We start from the raw sequence: 23378 nt of genomic DNA, 5'->3' as shown, positions 1-23378 counted from the left end.
AAATGAGGCCATCATGTGGCAAATTAAGATACAGCTACAGAGAGAAAAAATGATTAATGATTAGTTTTGATGACAGTCGGGAAAACACCTTCCTTCATGAACACAAAGGAGGCTGGTGTGAAAGTTCAGATGGAGAAATTCCTCCAATCTTTCCTTTTTTTCATAAGAAATTCTAGAGAAAATTTGAATTATCTCTTAGAAATTCCTTATTAGTGAGAGATTCTTGGATGGAAAGCACATGCGTTTTTTCTAACAAGTCTCATAAATAAGAATGAGAGAAGATATAATTACATCTTCAAAAGAAAAATAATAAAAATCTTCAAATGAAAAACAAGTGAACAATTAAGTTTCTGATGATTTATCAAACTGCTGAGGAAACTCAGGAAGTAAAATTATAAACATCTGCAAAACTAGATTGTTGTATGCTTTATTGAATCTACTTTTACAAAGATAAAGCTTAAAATAGTAGCATCCTGAACTACGATCCTCAAATAGAAATTACATGGGGAGTAAAGTCTGAGCTGTTTATGATTTAGTAAATATGTTAGTAATTTTCATCTCTATTTACTCTTCTTTTACAATGAAGAATAGACATGCATATAGAGATAAATGATCTGTAGGTCTACCCAACAGAACCTCTGAGTTTGTGGTTGGAGAAACTTATCATAGTTCCACTGTGCATTTTTCTATCAGAGCCTTGGTAAGTGCCCATAAATTTTGTTTGTTTTTTGAACAGTATGAAAATGATGTGTTATTACGTATCATACATCACTATGAAGTATATGAATGTCAGGAATGACATAGGGTACAACAAATATAAGATAAATGTTGTAAAAGATGTCATATATCTGCAAGCAAAGGTGAGAAAAAGATCATATTGGAGAAAGTCAAGAGAAAAAATCATGTTTTTGACCAAACTAGCCACTAGCAGTAAATAGCAGATAAAGCTGACCTGTTGGTCCTCTCACATCTCTCAGTTCTGCCTTGAGTTGATTTTTTAAATATTTGCTGTTAACAAAACTGACTTAATTATGGGCATTTCAAAAGTAGGAGAGAACAAGAGGAAACTCTGTCAGACAGATCTCTATTCCTTCTCCCTCAGCATTGCTTCATTTTATCATCTTATATATTCTGTACTTACTTTTCTCTTTTTGTAGATTACATGTTAATCTTGTTATTCAGTTGTCCTGTTTTCATTAGTAGTTTATCTGAGAACCAATTCAGTCACATGGAAATAAAATTTCCTCTTGTTTGAGGTAAGAAGCATGAACTTAAAACAACTCTTTGCTGTATTCAAAGATTTGTTAACATATTTGTCTTCTTTATTAAGCAAATGAATGATGATTTCTACCTATGAACACTTGAAATGAAACTATGAAGAAACAGATTATATGCACCTGATATGGACAGAGAGCCTTTGCTTTTAAGTTACATAAAATATCAATGATCTTAAATATTTAGGCATTTTAAAGCACCCCACACATTTTCTAGTATTTCTATAAGAAATGTCTGTATCTTTGGAGAATATGAAGCTACAATCAAGGTTAACAGATTTTTTTTATGAAACATAATGTAGTCCAGGATGTAAGAAACCTATTTTAATGCCCTAGTCATTCAACGTATGGCTCATTTTCTCTAAGTTATGGCATTGACAATGTAGGCAGTCATGGCAATCAACCTCATATCCTTCTATGAAGAGAACAGATTTTATTTAATTGCTAATCTGACTTGCTAATGACAGTGATTGTAGAATGGAATGAGCTGTGCCCTGGACTTCACTGATCAGACATTTGTTAAACAAAGGGTAGAAGGGAAGCTTGCTTAGAGAAACAAGCTCAGGCATAAGCATTTGCTTTTAGTTGCTTGCAGTCCTGTCCCAGCAGCAGTATTAGATTACTACCTCCTTAGCTCACAGATAGAATGAAACAGACATAGGAATGAGCATACAAAGACAAAAGGAAATATGCTCACTGTACAATATAGGGACTTATAGACAGTTGTACTTGTGTGATCTTTTTCTTACTGTTCTCTACTATTGATATCTCTACAGTCTGTGCAATTCACTGCAAATTGTTTGAAATGGATGCTTATTCTGTTTCTCACTTTCTGATTTTGGTTTGCTGCATTAGAATAGCTACAATAAAAGAAACCATCCTGCATTAGAAATATCTAATGAATGAGGAATTAAAGGGGAATTAAGTAATTCTAGACTATGTATCCAGGAAAAAAAAAAAGCCTGGCCACTTGCCAATAGCAGTTATTCATGGACAGTGTGGCATGTTTTTCACCTACTGAAAGTTGTCTTCCTTTCAATGACAAAATCTGCATGTTAGATTGCATTTTCAGGGAGAGGAATAGGAGGATATTTTATAAATGTAGACTACAGATCTTGAGGAAAAGATTGGCTATATGTCTATTTGTACGTTGAATAATCACAAGGAATACTCATTAACAAATCTTTCAAGATCTGTGGAATTTTGCAGATATTAATGTTCTGTTAGACAAGTATAATAGCAAGAAACAGATGTGCATGTTAAAAAGATTTGCTTATAAGGAAAGGGAATTGTTTCCATTAAAGCTAGATTGACTGGGAGTCAACATCAGGATCACTGATCCCAACATGGGATAGCTAGGGAAGGAATATCTGATGAAGAGACTAGTGGAGATCCATAACTGTTTTACAGTCATTGTTTGAAGTTGAGACAGTCCGTGATCTTTGGAACTGGTGAATGATGCTCCTTCAGAGTTCTATGAGGAAAGAACACTAGATATTATTGGTGTTCTTTCTATATCTCAGAAATGAGGTAAGGGCTTGTTAGTAAGGTATTTATTGCATGAAGAACAGCAAATTGCCATTGTAGGGGCAAGTATGCTGGTCAGTGTTGGGCAATAGGATGATAGTATTCAACATACTGACAAGAATTTGCAGTTGGAAAAAGCTTGTGTACCTAAGACACCTTTTTCTTTTGAGAGCACTCTTTGGAGGATTAGCAGGAGGCCCATCATCAGGAGACCCATCAGACTGGTGAACTTAAATGCTTCTTTCTTGTTTTTTCCACAATCAGTGGCATATGCTTTGAAAGTCATTAGGATTGCTGAGGAGATGTCAATCCTTAAAACCCTCTGAGAGCTTGTTCCAAAGCTAGTGGAGTATGAGGCAAAAATCTGACATAAGAAATGTGTAGAAAAAGAATTCCGGAATATTTTCTTCCAGAAGGGTAATTTGTGCAGGTGTGTAAATACTCAGCATGACAGGGAAGAATGGCATCTTACTCCATAATAAGAAGACATATGTATATCATCAAGTATCTTTGATTATTTCAGTGGGTATCCTACCAATGTGTACGAATAGCTGAAGAGAAGGTGCAAAGAAGATGGGGCCAGGCTCTTTCCAGTAGTTCCCAGTGCTAGGAAAAGAGACAGTGGGCAAATCTGGAACACAGGAGGCTCCCCCCAAACCCCAAACAGTACTTCTGTGCCATGCAGGTTCTGAAGTACTGGCACAGACTGCCAAAAAAGGCTGTAGAGTTTCCTCCTTGGAGGTCTCCAAAAACCATTGGACATGGTGCTGGGCAAGCTCTTCAGGGTGACCCTGCTTGAGCAAGGGGGGATTAGGCAAAGTAACATCCAGAGGTGCCTGCCTCTGCAATCTGATTCAGTAAACACTAATCCAAACATCAGAAATCCTATCATTACAAAAATAAAAAGCCTACTTTTAAAGTTAAAATATTATTCAAAATTTAGTCTAAAAAACAGCAATCTGAATATGTTACCACTTGAATCCTCGAAGTGTAATGTTAAGAAATATCAGTACCCTCCTTGCAAATTTATGATGTGTTTATATTATGATGCAGACTAATAGCCTTTCTCATGGACAAGGAGTTATTTTTTCAGGTTGCAGGAAACAAAAAAGTTTGGTACTCAAACTGGTGTTCAGTCCAACAGGCACAGAAGAAAAGAAATTGAAGAATGATCACATTAATCAGTATTCTGGAGAGCATTATTAATATAACGACCAACTTATCCATCAGCACATTCATATATGTGTGTGTAAGAGTAACTATCCACATGTACCTAGGCAGGTTACATATATAAATCTTAGATAATTAGAAACTGCTGACAGAAATACACAAGACTGATAAAACAGGCCAGTTTTAAATTTTAAAATAGAACTTTACTTCAGAGATATTCATTAACAATACACATTGCTAATGGTAAAATCTTAATGGCTATTATAACATATTCAAAGCAGTTAACTCTTAAAATTCAAATAATAAATTAGCAGTTGATATACAAAACCACAGAGCTCATGCTGTGTAATTATAATTTCTTATCTACTGCTTCTTTTCTGTAATATATTTAAAGCAATCTTTCCCAGCATTTAGTCACATTTCTTCCACAGTGAGTAAGTGATCACAAGTGAGATACTTAATAGTTCTGAGGCCTTATTTTTCAACCTGTACCCATATTTCCAAGACCATATTTGCAGTAATCCCAGGCTAAAGCTCCACAAGAGGTATCTGGCATCAAGGTCCAGTTGGCGTGCAAGTTTTCATAAGTTGATAACAAGCCTAATAGACCATAACTGGGTCCCTACACAGTCAGCATAAGGCACTGTTAAGATAAGGCTTAAGGCTTGTTCCTAGCAATAGTAACACTGGTTTTTAATGTGTACTACCATGTTTACATACTGTTTACCAGATGTGCCTGAATAGCATGATTTTGCTAGAGTTCAAAGCAACTAACATGAATTAAATTTGGCTTAGCAAGCTTCTACTTTTATGGGTGTAATAGGCTTCTACTTCGGGCACGCAGTAAAGTAGTTTGAATAATGAAAACTAGTAGTGACAAACTGGTACATTGTTATTTCTTGTTTTCATAGGATTTATAAAAAGTCTTTAGTTTTGGAGAAGAAAAAATATCAAGACTGACCAGTAATATTATGTAGTATTGAAATAATTTGAGTGACACTTTGGAGAGAAGTACTGCCTTTAATTTACATGTTGCAAGACCCACTTTGAACATTGACCAGTGAATAGTAGAAGCCTTTTTCAGCCAGAAGCTGCTGATGAGTCCCTTGCTCTATGATCTTGCCGTTCTGGATCACAGCAATCTTGTCAGCATTCTGGATGGTGGACAGGCGGTGAGCTATCACGATGCAGGTGCGGCCTTCTCTGGCTTTATCCAGTGCTTCCTGGACAATCTGTGCAATGAACAAACCAAAGGGCAAATTAGAATCAGATACCCTTTCCCCCAATGGTGCAGTCTGGGGACAGCTGTTGAACTGTGTGTAGTGCAGCAAAGAGTAAGATGATAATTCTATGGCCTAGGAGGCAGTGATAGGACAACTATTCAGGAAGTTGTATTATTTCAGTTGCTGTCCGGAATAAATTATAATATAGTAGTGAGAGAAAGGGAATAGCTATGACTTTAGATTCTTGATTTAAATTTAGCCTGTGTTGGCAAGGAGCGAAAACTGTTGTAATGGACAATTTATTCAAACAATTCAATTTCTGAAGTTTGTTCCTCCTAATTCAATTTTGGCCAACAGTTTCTAATTGAAACCAGAAAAATTCCAGGCAGAGAAAAGCCTTCTTCACTGCTGCTTCAATCTGCCTACTGCCATATAGGTACAAAGACAATGGTGTTTTGGGGGCAAAGGAGGACCTTAATATTTGTCTTTGACTAGTACAAATACATAATTTGCACAAAACACCATACTTCCAGCTTTAGGCATTAATCTATGGGGACAAAATCAATAATATGAATACAAACAAATGCGTTTAGATTCCGCTGCAGGCTCACAACCAAGTTACCTTTTCGCTTTCTGTGTCTAAGGCAGATGTGGCTTCATCCAGCAGCAGAATCTGTGGCTTACGTACAAGAGCTCGAGCAATAGCAATACGTTGTTTCTGACCACCAGAAAGCTGTGTTCCCTTGTCTCCTACACGAGTATTGTATTTCTAAAAAGAATACATTAATTTCAGTATATGAATGCAAATCCATCCTGAATTTAAGCTTATTGGCACCAGTGATCTTTAAACTGTTTACTCTACACCAATATATTTCTTAAAAAAGATGACCAGAAGTGCCATGCACCACAGATCTATAGATTTTTCAGTCCAAGACTTCTTAAAGCAACAACCCTTTATTGTTGAAAAGAAACACTGTTCTTAATTCAGAGATTGAGAGCTACTGTAGGTCAGTTGAAAGTCTATGACTGGGGATAAACCCCTGACCTTAAACACCAAGCAATCCTCCTAGCTGATCAGTCTAACCAACAGTCTAGCCAATCAAACCAGCATTTATTCATCCTAAAGAAAAAAACAGCAATGCCTAATATGTTTCAGGCCAAATAATATGCTGTTAATAGACACAGATATTTATATGCTGTCTCTCTATACATATACTATGGATTTGGGCAGTTCTGCTGTTAATTTAGGTATCTCAGTTAGGGAAGATCAATCAGACCTCTGGACAAATTAATGTGTTGACCACAGTAGTCTGCAGTGTAATATATATTTTGTTGCAAAAAGCACTGAAGTTTATGAGACATCAGTATATATTGCGACAATTCTTTACACAGATTAGGAAACAGCATATCTTGATAAGAGTCATTAGAAACCAAAAGTGATCTGTAAAAGATTGACACTCTACACAGTTGTATTTTCTCTGTCATTGCAAAAAGCAGCTAGATGATGTGAAGTCAACTTCCAACAGCACCATAGGTTGCATGCAGTTCTGAATAGGAGAGAAAAAAATATCACTCACTTCTGGCAGAGAGTCAATGAAGGAATGAATATTGGCTGCTTTTGCTGCACTAATGATTTCCTCATGGGATACCTCCCGAGTGTTGTCCCCGTATGCGATGTTTTCAGCGATGGTGAAGTCAAACAGGATTGGCTCTTGTGAGACGATACCAATGTGAGATCTCAGCCACTGGATATTTAGTGTTTTGGCATCTTTGTCATCAAACTCCTGAAAGTTAAACATTTTAAATTTAAAACACGTGAATATATTTGAGACTTGCTGCAAATTTACAAAAATAATACAGTTGGAGCTTTCCCAAGAGATACCAGATTGAAAGCTCACACAATCCCTTACCCTTCTACCAAGGGTTCCGAAATTTCTAATGACTATTGTATGCAAGTGAGGCAGCTAGCCCCTTCTGCTTTCTCCATCCTTTTCTTTGCTTCCATCAAGATTTTGAAGGCTCAGAAGATACTGGAGCCACTTCAAAGAACTTTAAGTTAAATTCTTTCTTTTTTTTGTTCTATTTTGCATATATATTCCCACTGAAGGGACAGATGGACAGTGATATTCCTTTACAAATAAAAAGGGGATTTGGATTCATTCATTCATACATTTTTAAACCATGGAAGCAATAATAAATTTAATGGTAATGTAATGCCTAACAATGGATAAATTTACTGCTGGATTCCTGAAGATGTCATTTGTTGACCGTTGAGAACTAGCAACCTTGACATTTCTGCTAAACTTTGCTATGGGTTGCTATCATTTTCTGTTAGGGAAATAACAGATTTTTTTCTACTGAGTAGATGAATTTCAAAGCTATATCATTCTTTTCAATCTGAATAAAAATATACCAAGAAATCTGGTATCTCTGAACACATAAACATCAAAGAGAAAATGGCAATAAATGATACTGTTACATGAAAAAAATATTAAAATTTGCTGAATAAGAAGTGTCATAAACTCTAGACAAATTTTAAATCCGAATTATTGAAAACATTGCTACATCATACAGTGGCATATATACTTACTAAGCAACCCTTATTAAGCAACCTTCTAAGTGTTTTTTTATCATAATGTTTTAAAACCTTACATAATTTGCTCTGTATTGAAAGCAGTCTTCCCACTGCCATCATTATGCTGTGGATCAAGCATATTTTTACCACACAAATTTTGTTGCATTAATTCAATATAAAGTGAGTAATCAGGACTTTTCTTATAATACTTCACTGCATTTATACATCAAACACAGAAAATCCATTTCTTGTCCATAATAAAATGCTTTTAAAAGTTTTTAATCATCTGTTATGCTCTCTCACATGACGTGAAATAAAATGAACATATCTTCACTTCAAAAATTGGTATAATCTCACAAAAATACTTACAATTTCTCCACTGAGTGGATCGTAAAATCTCTCAAGTAGCTGAACAACAGTGCTCTTTCCACATCCACTGCTACCAACAAGGGCCAATGTTTGTCCTTTTTCTGCTTTTAGATTCAAGCCTTGGAGGATTTTGACCTCTGGTCGGTTTGGATAGTTAAATTTTACATCTTTGATCCTTGTGTTTCCCCCAAATGTTGCCTATAGTTGAAACAGTATCACTGTTACATCTTTAAGACAGTTTCACAGATGAGAAGGATTTCAAATAGAATTTTTTGTCCACTGAAATTAGTAGAGTTTTGCACTTTCTGCAATGCTGGCTTCTGCTCTGTGGTCTGAATCTTTGTGACGATATAAAACCAAAGTGTAGCACTGAAATAATTTGAATATGCTTGTAATTGTGCTAGTTGAATTCCACACAAATTCTAATGTAAGATCAGATTTTCAAAACAAGTAACCTCTGACACGGTGCGGGCAATAACGGGGCTCACAATGAAAAACTTGCTCCATGTTGTGTTTGGATAAAGTATCAAGAATATATCAAGATAAGGAGGTAATCAGAAGGAGAGGAGAAATCAGCTTGGAGTAAGAAGAGTACTGCTTATACTGCCAAGAAATAATATATGATAAAATAAAATAATAAATAATAATTGACTTTTATACATTGCTTACTTACAGGTTTCTCTCCATCTTCGCAGTAACTGTCTATTGAAGGTACTCTATCAAATAGCACAAACAAGTGGGCTGCTGATATCTTGGCTTTGGCATAGTCTGGTGCAAAAGAACTGGTTTGTCCTAATGCCATAGCACCAAATACAACAGCTGAAAACACTCTGTAAAAGAAATCAGAAACAAAAATCAACAGAGAATGGAGAAAGGAAATGGGACTGTGTCAACTTTAACTTAAAGAAAAAAGGAAACTACATTTAAAAAAGAATAAAGCAGTAGCCACATATTATTGCTTTAATTACCCATTTAGTTCCAGAAATTTGGTTTTGTTCTCTTCTAACGAAATGAGAGAAGTGAACCTTGATTCAGAATTCGATGTTTTCATTACTTATTAACATAAATTTATTTAATTATTAATACTGGCTAGCTATTAAATTTCAAACGAGGGGAGGAGAAAAGTGGTCAATGAACACCAAAATTGATACAATTCTACTATTTCTGTGATTTCCCCTCAGTGACTCCTTGTAGCTAGTGATTTATTTTTAAACCATTAAAGAAGTAATCAAGCCTGCAACAAGGTGGCAATATCCTCTGTAGTGTGTTTTCATTATCTTTAAGTAAAGAAAAAAAAAATCTGCATATATTCTTATAGCATGGATTCATAATATCTCTGTGCAGTAAACAAAGTTCTTGACAAATGATTGCAAAAAATACTTACAAGAACACACTTTTGTACTCCATGTGCCCGTTAACCACAAGATAGGCTCCAAAGCGGAAACAGCCAGCATAGGTAAAAAACATCATTGCTTGTGAAAGGGCAAAACAAAACCCAAATATATGTGCCTTCTTCACAGAATTTCTGCAAGAAAGAATGCATGTTTTCATAGAAGTGTACTATCGTACTAAAGAATGCAAAAAAATGCCAGCAATAAATTGACTTCAGATGCTGCTGCTAGGAATGCAAGTGTACTCATGCTTAACTGGTGTAAACCTTTATCTCCTATTAGTCTGTGTCCAAGGTTGTTTTGTTTCCATAATTTTATTTCCAAGTATGGCTGGGAATATGGGTGCAGAAAAAGGTGACATTTTAGCTACTATGTCTATTTATTGTCTTACAATATCATAGTTTTAAAACACTTTACAGTTTAGTCCATGTACTACTGCATCACATAAGAAGGAAAAAAAAGAGCAGAATTTTTAGCTTGTGGCCTCTAAATTTCAATTAACCAAATAATAGATTTTACAACATTACACACTTGGGAATCTGCTTCTTTTCAATGCAAGCAGTCAAAATTCTTCTCTCAAATAAAATTAAGCCTGCACTTCTGATGCAGAAATTAGATTTTGGATAATAAAACTAAAGGTATAACTGAAAGTAAGGCAGAGAGAAAAATTCTGGTTAGTATGTATTTTTTCAGGAGATAGCATTTATAAAAAGAAATAAAAATATTTTAATTATATTGACATCATTCATGAGTCATAACTGTATGTCTCCTTTTGGCACAAAGAACAGGAGCCAAACTCACAAGTGTGCTCTTTTGATCTTTTCATTAATTTCATTAATTAAATACAACATGCTAACAAAAAGTTGGTAGCACAAGTAAAAATGTGTATTTTGTTCTGTACTTCAACTTCAGATTTTACTTTTAGTTCTTCAGTTACTTTTAACATACCTGTATGGTACATACAAATGCTCTCCATACATCAACTCAAACCTTTTTTCCCGTGTCAAACTAGCAACAGTTCGAATATTTTCTATAGCTTCTGTTGCAATCTGCAAAAGAAACAAAATGTTTCAGTTGGAAGTAAAGTTCATGTGGCATTTCCTTACCATAACTTCATAAGTATCTACTAGAATACAGTTCTATTATTTTATAATTGTTTGTAAAATTGTGGACCTTTGATATGAAAGAAAGCCTTCTCAGTTTTTCCTTTTTAGTTAGATGAGATTTTCAGGTGATGCTCAGAACTTTCTGATGCGACTTCTCTAGTGTCTTCCAAACAGAATGGGAAAAACTTCTGGACAGTGACAATTAAGGCAAAGATATTGCATAAGAAAAATAGAGACATAGCATTCAACTTCCAACCTACTCAATTTGGGCTACATTTGGACTGTCTCACTTATTTACTTTGAAGGCCTAACTCAGATCACAGCAGTAAATGTTTGATCTGATCAGTAATACCTTCTTTAAGCTTGCAGGTTCTTCACTCTTGTCATTTGTGCACACAGGTATCTAGGAACGCTTCAAGGCAATAGATACAAGGGTTTCAAATAATCTGTTACACCTATGTTAGTGCCCATAAAGCCTTCTTCAAAGAACACACAGTGAGGCTACGAGCCTGCGTGGCCAGTTCAGTGCATATGCATGCATAAGAGGACAAAGGAACAACAGAAAACACCTGGAAACAGAAAACAACACTGTAGCTAGTGTTATATCTCTGTTTACCCCTGCTTGAAACACTGAGCTTGAATCCATGACCCACACACTGCATCCAGCACAGTACGTGGTGTGTTGAGCATTCTAGTTTGGCCTCAGCTGCTGTTGCTGGGAGGGCAATAATTCCTCACTATCTTTATCTAGCTTATCGAAAACACAGATCTGTAAGCATTTTTTTTCCCATAAACTACTATCAAAGATTTTTAAATTGTGGTCTTCTTATCTTTGTTCCAGTATATAATTATTTTATAGCCTGGGTAATGTTTGCACCACTGTTTGAAAATCTGTGCTTAAATAAGTAACATTGATTTGAATGTAATAGGGTTTTTCCTTAGTTACATTCTCTCACCAATACGCAAAGGAGTAGTCACATATTTTCGTTAGTAAATCAAATTCAGTAAATTTTCCAAGTAGAACCCTCTTTACTATGAACAAAACTAATTTTAAATATTCTGGTAACTGAATAAAATGCCTGTGTTCTAGTGTTTGCTTACCCTGACAGGGGTCACTCATACATGCTAAGAAAAGTAAGTTTTTTCTTAAGTATTCCCCAAAATCATTAATTTATGTAACATTTATTCTAACTTTTTCACAGTCTGCTCTACTAAGAAATTCTCGAGGGCCTATTCCAAATATTGTCAGTCTCTTTCCTGTGATATCTTACAACAAAATATTGTTAATTAGATGCACAGAAGAAGAAAGAAGATGTAGAAGTAATCAGTTGAAAAGAAAGGAAAAGCATTTCTGGCTTATGTGCAGAAGCCCATGAAAAGATCATTACACAATCATTCCTGTTGACTTGGAGGGTCAAAAATGTTTTTTCAACAAGTTTATCAACAAATGTGATAGCTGGAATTGTAAACATTTTAGTAGATAGGAATTAATGGGGGATTTGGATCCAGATTAAGATAGATGTCTAAACTATGATAGGATACCTATTCATTAGACCCTTTCTCAAGGATCATTAACTAAATAAGAGCCTAATTCACCTGCCCACACGTTGGTGTCTTGTGTTGTTGAAGTTGCTCTTAGACACCAAAAACACTGAGTGAACTTATGTCAGACAGTATTCAGAACACAGAGTAAACACACACCCTTCTGAAATGGCAGCAGAAGGCCTCAAACATGGCATCTCCTACAGGGGAACTTTATACACAGAAAGGAGTTTTCAAAAGTTTTGCTGTGAAGAAAGTAAAATCTAGAAAGTGACAAAATAGTTGTTCTGTCTCAAAAGTATTTTTGGAACAAAGTAACATTAAATACCTTCCTTTAATTTCCTTAACAAGAGTCTAGCCTTCAACTGTCATCTTTCTCTTCCATTCAAGAAATAAATGAATGGCTGACAGACCCAGGAACGGGTGGATATACATGTATTATCCCTAGCATCATTAAGATGAAAAGGAACAAAGAAAAAAAAGCAATAAGACAGATGGCATGACAAAGAATACCAGAAAACAAAAAACATCACAATGAAGAGCATTGCAAAATAAGGAAAATAGGAATTGTTAGAATAGACAGGAAAAAGAATGTGCCTGAGCAACGCTTAAGTGTATTCTAGTGTTAATCAGTTATGAAAATAAGTATCAGTTGATAACTTTTACTGAAGAGCTGCTGTGTCTTATGGGCCTACCAGTGTAATTACAGTCTGGCTATCATTTGAAGTTATATATGAGGTTATTATCTCTATTTATAAGTAACATGCCCATTATCAATGGAAACATGACTTGTATTACATAGAAATAGATGAAATTCACTGCACCCACCTTTCCTGCAGCTTCCAGCTCTATTTTATCTTTTTTTGCGTGCCCGGCCAACATCTTCATTTCAATCATTCCTGCCACTGCGATGATTGGTACAACAGCTAAAAGTAACAGGGTCAGCTGCCAGCCATAAACTAAAGATATAATAATACCAGTTCCCAGGTTAGATATGTTTTGGGCAATTAATGCCAATCTGACGCCAGTTGCCTGGGAATAGAAAAAAGACTTTTTTTTTTTTTCCAAAAGAACAGCATTTTAAATCAGAAAAGCATTTTGATCTATTTTCTGACCCTCCAAAGATATTTAGAACCTCCTACTGCAGGTTCACAACTTTCAAAATGGGAGATTCTTAAATTATTTTGTAACAAATTATCTGGTTCACAATTCTTCTCTTCCCATATTCTGAGCACTTAAATTTGCACAGTAATTTTTGATTTGGCTTATGAAACTAAACAGACATTAAACATTTCAAGTATTTACATTTACAACTAAACATTAAAATATGTCACACTTTTTAGATCATGAATATATATATATATATGTATGTGCATATCTATCTATCTATATAGCTTTATTATATTCTTACATTTATATATAATATATATATGTTATATATAAAATTATATGTTTATATATATATTATTTACATATTATATAAAAATAAATAAATATTATATATATATATATATATATAACATTTATTATATTTATAGCTTATAAATCATCACACAGAGCCCAATGAAGTAGAAAATTTAATGTTTAACCGATATGGTGCAAATAAAAAAAATTGAAGTTTGTCAAACTGAACAGATTTAATATATATATCTTAAAGTAAATAAAACGTCTCTAAACAGTCTTCTTCAAAAAAGCAATGAAAATTCCTGATGAATTTGTTTATTAATAAAAAACGCAACACAGAATCACAGAAACACCAAGGTTGGAAAAGACCTTCAAGATCATCCAGTCCAACCATCCACCTATCACCAATAGTTCTCACTAAACCATGTCCCTCAGCACAAAATCCAACCGTTCCTTGAACACCTCCAGGGTCAGTGATCCCACCACCTCCCTGGGCAGCCCATTCCAGTGCTTGGCCACTCTTTCAGAAAAGTAGCATTTCCTAACATCCAGCCTAAATATCAGTTTGAAGCAGTTTGATGCAGTTTGAAGCCATTCCCTCTAGTCCTACCACCAGTTACACGAGAGACACTCACTACAACCTCCCTTCAGGTTATAGAGAGCAATGAGGTCTCCTCTGAGCCTCCTCTTCTCCATTACTGAACAATCCCAGCTCCCTCAGCTGCTCCTCATAAGCCCTGTGCTCCAGACCCCTCACCAGCTTTGTTGCCCTTCTTTGAACCCGCTCCAGGGCCTCATTGTCTTTCTTGTAGTGAGGAGCCCAAAACTGAACACAGTACTCGAGGTGCGGCCTCACCAGAGCTGAGCACAGGGAGAAGCACAATAGTAAACCTAAAAGGTTTGCTCCAATTTGTAAGCATATATTATCATTACTGTTGGGAAATGCATCAGTGCACTCTATCATAGAATCACAGAATCATAGAATGGCCTGGGTTGAAAAGGACCACAGTGATCACCTAGTTCCAACCCCCCTGCCATGGGCAGGGTCACCAATCACTAGACTAGGCTGCCTAGAGACACATCCAGCCTATACAAAATGTCAGTTTACCACTATGAAAATATTCGATGCTGTCAAAGTGCAGACTGTTAATCAACTAGTCAAATTCCTGCTGCAACTTTAGTATGCATTAAATCAAGTACGAAAAATTGCCAAACCAAATTTTACTTACTCCTTTCACTTGTGAGGCATCATTAGCAAGTCTTGTTGTCAGTGCTCCAGTGCTGTTTTTAGGGTCATCAAACCAGGCCATGTCCTATAATAAGAAACGTTTTTCTTAGGACTAGTTTTTGTGTGCTTAATATGAACATGAAAGTAAAAGTGAAATCTTTGTAATACAACTGAGCACAGTGTTAGAAGAATGTGTATCTGGCAGTATATAATTTCTGTATATTTAAGTCTAATACCTTCATTGGACAATGGATGTCTTAGGAAGAAGTACATGTCTGTGGATGACCTGATGCGTATGCTGCTACTAGGGAGGAAGATGGAAAGCAACCTGTGGGATTCTCAGAACTAAAATATATTCTCCTCCACAGCTGTTGAAACTGCACCTTCTTGAGTTATATGGCTCATCAGTCCCATTCCTTCCAAATTGCAAAGATGTTTGGGGAAATGTTAAGCATTTTAAAGGTAAAAACTCCTAATTCATTGCTTTGTTTCTCTCAGTTTGGAAAAGCTTATTTGGAAGCTATGAAACAAAATAAATAAAAACAAAACAAACAAGCACTACAACCAACCCTGGTCTATCTGATCAAAGTCATTTGTTACATAGTTTATAACTTTTCCACCATGAGATCAAATATCTAATTTCAACATCAAGGTGTAATACTAATCATATGAAAACCAGGTGATGCAGCACGTGCCTCTGTAAATAGCAAGACCCACTGCAATATTGCACTTTCTTTAGATTTTCAGTGAAGCTGACCAATAATTCACAGTTATTCATAATACAACAGCTTTCTGTCCATACTGCAAATAGTTATGTTTCACATGAATCAAGTTCTGTCTGCATGTAGCTTTATATGCAAGACATAAAAATCAGAAACATATTCTCTATTTTAAAATCAAGATAGTGATCCTGAAATCATGCAAAATAAAGGCCAGTTTGGTTAACCTCAGGAGTTACTTAAAATCATTACGGAAATATATATCCCTTAATGCTCTGAAAGTGGATTAGATTTCATTGTTATTGTATTAATAAACAATAAATATACATTTAAGAACTCTTTGAAACAGACCTTCAAGACATAAATAAAAACACATCTGTATGTATCACAATTTAAATCGGACATTTGAAGGAACAGTTTCATAGTAAGATACACAGGGGACAAAGAGCACCAAGAAAGCAAAGCACACATGTGAAAATATAATAGGATTTGGCTGGTGGTAACATTAAGCAATAGGAACTTGACTGTGAGTCTAAGGCTTTGCATGGAGTACACAGAAAGTTCTTACATTGACTTAAAACATTTTCTCTGCAGATTATTTACTTAATCCCATACAACCAACCAAAGAGTGTTTCTAAAATAATTGAAAGAATCTCCTTTGTAGATAAGTCATAATATGGTAAAATAGAATACGTGAGGCTACAGTACTAACACAATTAACTATCTTTAGAAAAAATGGAAATTAAAATATTTGTTTTCTTTACCTGTCTCAGCATTGCTTTAAATGCCATGAATCGAAGCCTCATTGTAAGAATTTCTCCAGCTTTGCCAAATGCAAAACCCTATTTGAGAAGAATTACAGTGCTTAATGTGCATCAGATTGTTTGTATTTACTCAGTGAGTGTTTTAGATATGTTATCTCTGCAATATCAAAATACAAAATACTGCTGTTGTGGTCTCACAAAACATGTAAAAGTACATTTCATGTTCACAAGTTCTAGTAGGTTCACAGCAGAAACATTCCATTCCATTCATCATCTGAACACTTTTAAGATGAGCAGATTTGTCATATCTATCTACAACTCAGTCCTCTACTCTCAAGGTGTTTTTGCATACAGCAAGACGGTTCCACAAACAAAATGAAGTTTTTACAAAAAAAAGTTAGTGCTGCTCTTCTAACACTTTGCCTTTTAACTATGTATGCTCATTAAATGGATAAAGCTACACACATATATTCAGAAATCATGACACAACATATCATGATAAATCTAAAAGTTGAAATAATTTTTATTATAAGATAACTACAATGAGGTCAGAAAAATTATAATGAATCTATAACAATAATACATACCTGAACAAAGAAAGTAAAAAACGAAACAATCCCAATTGCTAAAAACAGCAGTGAATACAAGTTGCTCTTTTCTCTCAAAACATTTTCATCTGTTTCTGAAAAAATCTATAAAATAATATTTAAAACACCATCTGTTAAAACAAGAAATCATCTAAAATACTCCCATGCTTCTAAATAACTATTTTTGTCAGTCATTTGCATTAACAGAAAACTTGAGTAAATGCTGCATTTGCTTGCGGATAGAAGAAGAAAATTGCAGATTATAAAAAGATTTTTAGTATTTTGTAAATTTCATATAGTCGTTAAGTTTTTTGTAACAGTGCTTCATCCACTCCTCAGTTTCATAATCCTGTGATTAAGACCTTATTGAAAATAAATTTTATGAGCTGCATAGATTTTTACATATTTTATTTAAACTTACCCCTATAATTTCTGAAAATATGACTGCAAATGCAGGTTGTAAAGCTCCATTGACAATTGAACACAGAGTTCCAGCTACAAAGTATGGCCATTCTTTTTTGTTCAACTTCATAACTTTCAGAAATGAAACTGGAGGTAATTCTTCAGCCTTAAAGAATGAGAAATTTGGTAGAAAATATATGTATGCATTTGGAGAAATATGGAGAAAAAATAGGAATTAGCATTCAAATTCCTACTCCCATGATCAATTAAGGGGAAGTCAATGTGTAAACTTTTTAATACATAAATAATTAACTGATTTATTTTTATTTTTATGATGTTAGTACAAGAAAGAAAGAGCTGTTAGAATATATCTGTGACTTCTTTTATAATATTTCAGGTTAATTATTTCATGTTCATTGATCATGTATCAGTATCAGTGGTTTAGTGGCAGCTGAATGCATTGCTCACAATGTGTAATCCATAAATACAGTAATTCAAGTAGTTCTCCACTCAGCATTCATAACAGATGGCAAAGTATTTGCGGATGTTCATCTGATAATCATCTGATATTCCAGACTTGTTGAAAGACTTGCTGGCCCAAAAGTATTGTTTCTAACCTAAAAATGAATTTTTAACTCATACTGACAAAGTCTGTATGCTGTACAAATATATCTATTTGTTTCATAGCAAATCGTTAATGGTGAAGATAACAAAACTGGTTTGGAATATTACTACTTAAAGCCTATTTAGAATTAGAATAATTTAGAATATTTATATTTTGTTTCACTAGAGGCTATCAAATGCTAGCTTCTTTTTGCACCTTTCTAGGGCAGAGGTAAGAATTAAGTTGTAATACACTGTTGGAAGGAATTCACCAGCAGTTCTGCAAAGACACCTACAGGTGAACCACCTTTCCCATCAGTATCATTTGGCTTTTTCATGCTTCTCCGAGTTGATCCTCTTCTCAGTCCTTTCTTAAAGGATTCATCCAGATTTGACGGAGATCCATTTCTTTTGATGCTGACTGTATTCTCATCTTTTTCTGATGATGGATCTTCAGTCTCTATTGCCTAAAACAGGAAAGAATATAATGCTAAGATTAATAATGCATATAGAGTTTTTAACTTTCAAAATTATGAGAAAATAAAATTAATTGAAGTCACTATTTCAAGGAAAGAGATAAGGGCAGAGTAATGCATAATGTTATAAACAGATATGAAATATTGTATTATATTTGAGTAGATCTCCATATTCAGAGCTAGACTCATTTATGAGTACACAACCTCTCAAGAAAATATTTACAGTAAGTGGAGGTAAGAGAAGTGGAAGTATGAAATCTTAACAATGTTTTGAATTCTATGAACCATTTGCATTTATCTTGGGATTTAGGGACATGCTGTTCATCCATGAAGTGAGAAAATTGCCTACCTGTCACTACAGAACACTGTGAACAATTCTTGATTTTAACTTAAATAGAGAAGTCCAACAAGAAACAAGTCAAAAAGAGACTCTGAATGAGAAATCTGAATAAACTGAAAAAGTTTTGGTGGTATTTTATGCAGTGTCTTTGGCAGAAGCAGTAAGTATCTATGTATTCTTATTGGTTCTTGTGCTATTAACAAAAACTAATTTTTTTCTTTTGTTCCACATTTTTCTAAAGTATTCCAAGTTATAGAAATTATTTTATTTTTAGTCCATTTTAAATTTCCTACCTTTTTCTCATTATCACATGGACCTGATTACAAAATTACTTTGAATCTAAGATGACTAAATGCCTTCTCCTAGATATTTTATGAAGAAATGTTTTAATTGGCATTGTTTAACCTTTTTAGTCTGACAAAGTGAGATATTTATTTCAGTTTCTTCAGTGGGTGTGATGGTTATGTATTAACATACCATGTCACAGAAGGCTAACAACCTAACTATAAGATGACATTGGGATGTAATAAAAGACTTTTTCTTCACTTCTTAATACATTTTTGATATTTATGTTTGATTTTAATTTCCAATCTCTTTGTTTCTGGCTATGTAACATTGTAAGTGCACCCATTTTTGCGCTCATCACAGCTAGACTGTTTTCCTTTTATTCCTGTTTGTTTATTTTGTTAAAAAGAACTTCAGCATAAAGGGTTATAATCAAACACTTTAAATATGCATGTCTTATCCCTCCAGTAATCCACTACCATATTTTACTTTTTATCATAGGCTATTGATATTAGCTTTTTAATAGCTGAATATAAAATAACCTTGTAAGTTTCAATCCCTGAAAGGTTTTAAAAATGTAATATCCTGGGTTTAAATACCTCTGGTGTGAAATGTGGTTGTTTAATCTCCAAAATATTTTTGCTCTTGAAAAAGCAGACTGCAGAATTCCTACAGAATACTTCTGAGAGCACATAATAATTATGCGCACAGAACACATAAAAATAAAAGGCAAAGCAGGGAAAAATGTACCTGCATGTTCACAAGTTTGTAGTAGATTCCCTTGTTTTCAATTAGTTGAGAATGATTTCCTTGTTCTGTAATAACTCCATTGTCAAACACAGCAATAAGATCTGCGTTTCGAACAGTTGACAGACGGTGAGCTACTACAACTGTGGTCCGTCCTTCTCTTGCCTAGATATAATAATAGTTAAAATAAATATTTCCAAGTATGTTCAAAAGAGTTGATCTTCACATTATGGTTGAGTAAGACCTAATGGAACTATTAAAATAATACAGAGAAAAAATTAAGTTTTAAAAGTTTGAAAAAGCAGATTTTAAGAAGTATCTTACAACCCCAGGTCTTCTGCAAGGGCTTAGAAGGAGCCATTTTTATAAGGTAATCTGACCAATAAAAGCTATGTAACTAACTTTTACTGTAATGCTGTTAACTGTATTTCCATCAATATTTTTCCAGAAATTGTCTTTCTCTGCCCAGCACTATTATTCCAAATGGCACCAGCAGAAAGCATTACAGTACAGGCAGCTGAAATAGAATCTGTCTGGATAAAATTAGAACAACATTCGGTAGTCTGGCCCCAGAATAAATGTAGAGACTCTTGTGTCACATGAGGGATCAGCTATCTCTTAATGAGATAGCTTACCATGAGAACAGAATGAGAATCTAGAGGTATTCACATTAACAGAAGGAAATGTTTCCTTGGAGTGTTTACTAATGGGTCACTGCTACCAATGTTACAACATGCTGGTAGCTTTTATTCTCTCTGTCAGGCTTCAAAACAAATTAAGCAGGTCACTGACAATTACATGCATATCGATAGGACAGATGATGGCAGGGGATGTTATTTACACTGAGATTTTTTTTAATGTAAGATTAATAATGCAGAAAATATAATTCCAACTCCTCACTTGAAACAGATACCTCTCTGTAATACATGTAGAAACCAAAAAAATTATCTATACAGAGAATATTTGCGAAATCATTGTTTACCTTTTGCATTTAAAAGGTCCCGATGCAATTCTTTCAATAAAAATCAGAAGAAAAGTACATCTTAGGCTCCTACTTACCTGCTTTATTTCAACTCTTCAAAACCCAACCAACCAATTACTTTGCTGTTAATAAGAACATAGCCCATGTGGATTCCTGCTTGGGAATAGTAGTCTGCATTGAGCACTTCCAACTTCCAAAAGTTTTTTTGGGAAAGCCTGGTGAAGTTCAGTCTGGCTCTTAACATCATTAACTTAATTCCATGGGCACATACAAAGTGCTTCCAATTCTTTGAATGAGCAGTGAATATTTGCAAGTTCAGGTTTATTTTAAAGTTTTTGGAATTGCAACTTCTTGCAGCTCTTCAAATAAAAAAGCAATACCGACCTTATCCAGCGCTGCCTGCACAACGGATTCACTCTCATTATCCAAAGCTGATGTTGCCTCATCAAGCAGAAGAATTTTAGGATTGCGAACCAGAGCACGGGCAATGGCTATTCGCTGCTTCTGCCCTCCACTCATCTGTGCCCCTCTTTCTCCAACCACAGTGTCAAACTTCTGCAAGACAAGCACACACATTTCCACCAACAGTCAGCTTGGTCCCCTCACCAAGGAAAGGCAGTGTGCAGAAAAGGCACCTCAGCGTTAGTAGCCCCAGCAGCATCTTCTCTTCCTCTAAAACACTGCATGTTAAGCATCTGCTTAAATATGCCTTCCTGTTTGTGTCCCTAGAACTCTCTCCGTTTCCTACATGCTCATCCAGCCATCATTTAATAATTTAAAGTTTACATTAATCTCAAAAGTGGTGAGGAAGCTCTGCACAGCTCTGCATATTCACAGCTCCGGGAAGAGGTTCCTCTGTTCAGGAGACGCCCTTCTGAGAAACGCTTTGCTAAGTGAGTAGGTTGAAAAGCAATTGTTTCAGCAGGACAGCTGGCCTGCTTACCTTGGGGAGCTTCATGATGAAATCATAAGCATTAGCTTCCTTGGCAGCTTTTTCAATTTCTTCCAGGGTGACATCCTCGCGGCCGTAACGAATATTTTCTGCAATAGTTGTAGCAAACAGCACGGGCTCCTGGTTCACCACACCAATAATCTCCCGCAGATATCTTACATTCAGGCTCTTCAGATCCTGCCCGTCGATGGTAATCTACAGCAGGGGAAGCAGACAAGCACCATTTACTAAGTGCTGTTGTCAAGAACTCTCTCCCCAGCCCAAAGCCTGTCTTTTTTAGGGGACACTTGGCCATGCCATTTGAACAAGGGCAGTGAGACCAGAAGCTGACTTCTTACAGCTGTGCCGTTAGAACACAGAGCAGTCTGCTCACTTGAAGAGTCTTACCGTGCCTTCCTTGGGGTCGTAAAATCTCTGGATGAGCTGAACAGTTGTACTTTTTCCACAGCCGCTGCCACCAACCAGGGCTACTGTCTGGCCACAATTAATCTTGAGATTCAAGCCTTTCAGTATCTGTGCATGTGAGAAAGGTTGCCAGAAGCAAAACATCAGAGTAAACTTGCAGAAACTTTAAAGACTCCAGTGAAACATCCTTCATATTTTCAGAAGTGTATAGTACAATATAACATTTAAAATCAAGTGAGTTTAAATTTTGTACCACTGATGAGTTGTGCTAAATTTTCTTCATGATTACAACACATCCGATTCCATATAAATACATTGTACAACACACTTCACAGTCAACCATACAATGAACCAATTTATATGACAGAATAATAATAATATGATTAGTCCCTTTACCTAGAATACAGCAATACGAAACAATATTCCCATATTATGTTGCTTCAACTTTTCATTCAGTGCACCATGTAACCTATAGGTATGGTACCACTGCTCAGCAAACGAGCTTAAAACTAACAGAATACACCCATATTGTTCATTTCTAAATCTGAAGTATTTTTAGTTTTTCCCCTGTGGATTGTAATTTCTGGAAGGGCTTCTCTACAATTGTAAAATTTTGTTGCATAATATATAACTTTCGTGTACCGTAAAATATTCATTTCACAGGCATGGAAGATACAATATTGACCTGCTTACCTGAATAGTGTGAATATCTAACAATGAAAAATAAAATAATATATTGTTTTAACTTCTACTTTTACTTTATTCAGACAACAGCTGTAACGAGTCAGCACAGCTTTCACTACTTTATATAACTTCTGTGGTTGGAAATACTTGTTGAAATGGAGAAAAGAGTATTTTTTGCTAGTTTTATGGAAGGACTAATATGCAATGCACTATTCAAATCTGACAGATAGCATCCACATTAGGGCTAAGTGCATTTTTCCATTCAGAATGTACAAACATGCACTGACACATTCCAATACTCCCCAGTATGCTGCAGCCCGGTGTCTTCATCAGCATCTCTTACTAATTTTCTATCCCAAACACTACCACTGCCTCTTCACCGTTGGTACTAATATCTATGTTCTCAAGTGAAATATACCTCATTCTTTGAGGACAAGAAAACAGATATATAACTTCTAGTACGTCTTACTTTGCTATAATCATTCTAGATCAAAAGAAGAGGTCCTTCATAAGTAATAATGGTTAAAAATGCATGAAACTGTCGTATTTAACCTTCTGGCCATAATGCTATAAAAGATTTAGTCTACAGACCTTACCTAGAACTCAAACAAACCTAATGTAGG

The 23378-nt window shown here is 35.1% G+C and overlaps 1 protein-coding gene across 1 annotated transcript in view; it reads right to left on the bottom strand.

The window, feature by feature from the left end:
- Positions 1-4996: 4996 nt before the first annotated feature.
- Positions 4997-23378, bottom strand: part of LOC306948659 (ATP-dependent translocase ABCB1-like) — a gene marked incomplete at its 3' end in the record, with an annotated part of 32500 nt that continues 14118 nt past the window's right edge. Inside the window, 17 exon segments of the mRNA XM_079538316.1 lie at positions 4997-5203; positions 5817-5963; positions 6772-6978; positions 8139-8336; positions 8812-8968; positions 9523-9663; positions 10478-10578; positions 13006-13209; positions 14811-14894; positions 16293-16370; positions 16880-16984; positions 17301-17447; positions 18181-18351; positions 19736-19897; positions 21099-21269; positions 21658-21861; positions 22054-22179. Coding sequence (XP_079394442.1) covers positions 4997-5203; positions 5817-5963; positions 6772-6978; positions 8139-8336; positions 8812-8968; positions 9523-9663; positions 10478-10578; positions 13006-13209; positions 14811-14894; positions 16293-16370; positions 16880-16984; positions 17301-17447; positions 18181-18351; positions 19736-19897; positions 21099-21269; positions 21658-21861; positions 22054-22179 — 2610 coding nt within the window.

The sequence above is a fragment of the Tetrao urogallus genome (genome assembly GCF_951394365.1).
Source record: "Tetrao urogallus genome assembly, chromosome: 7".
Taxonomy (NCBI): Eukaryota; Metazoa; Chordata; class Aves; order Galliformes; family Phasianidae; genus Tetrao; species Tetrao urogallus.
Note: the sequence above shows the minus strand (reverse complement) of the source record. Positions and strands in the feature narration are given on the sequence as shown.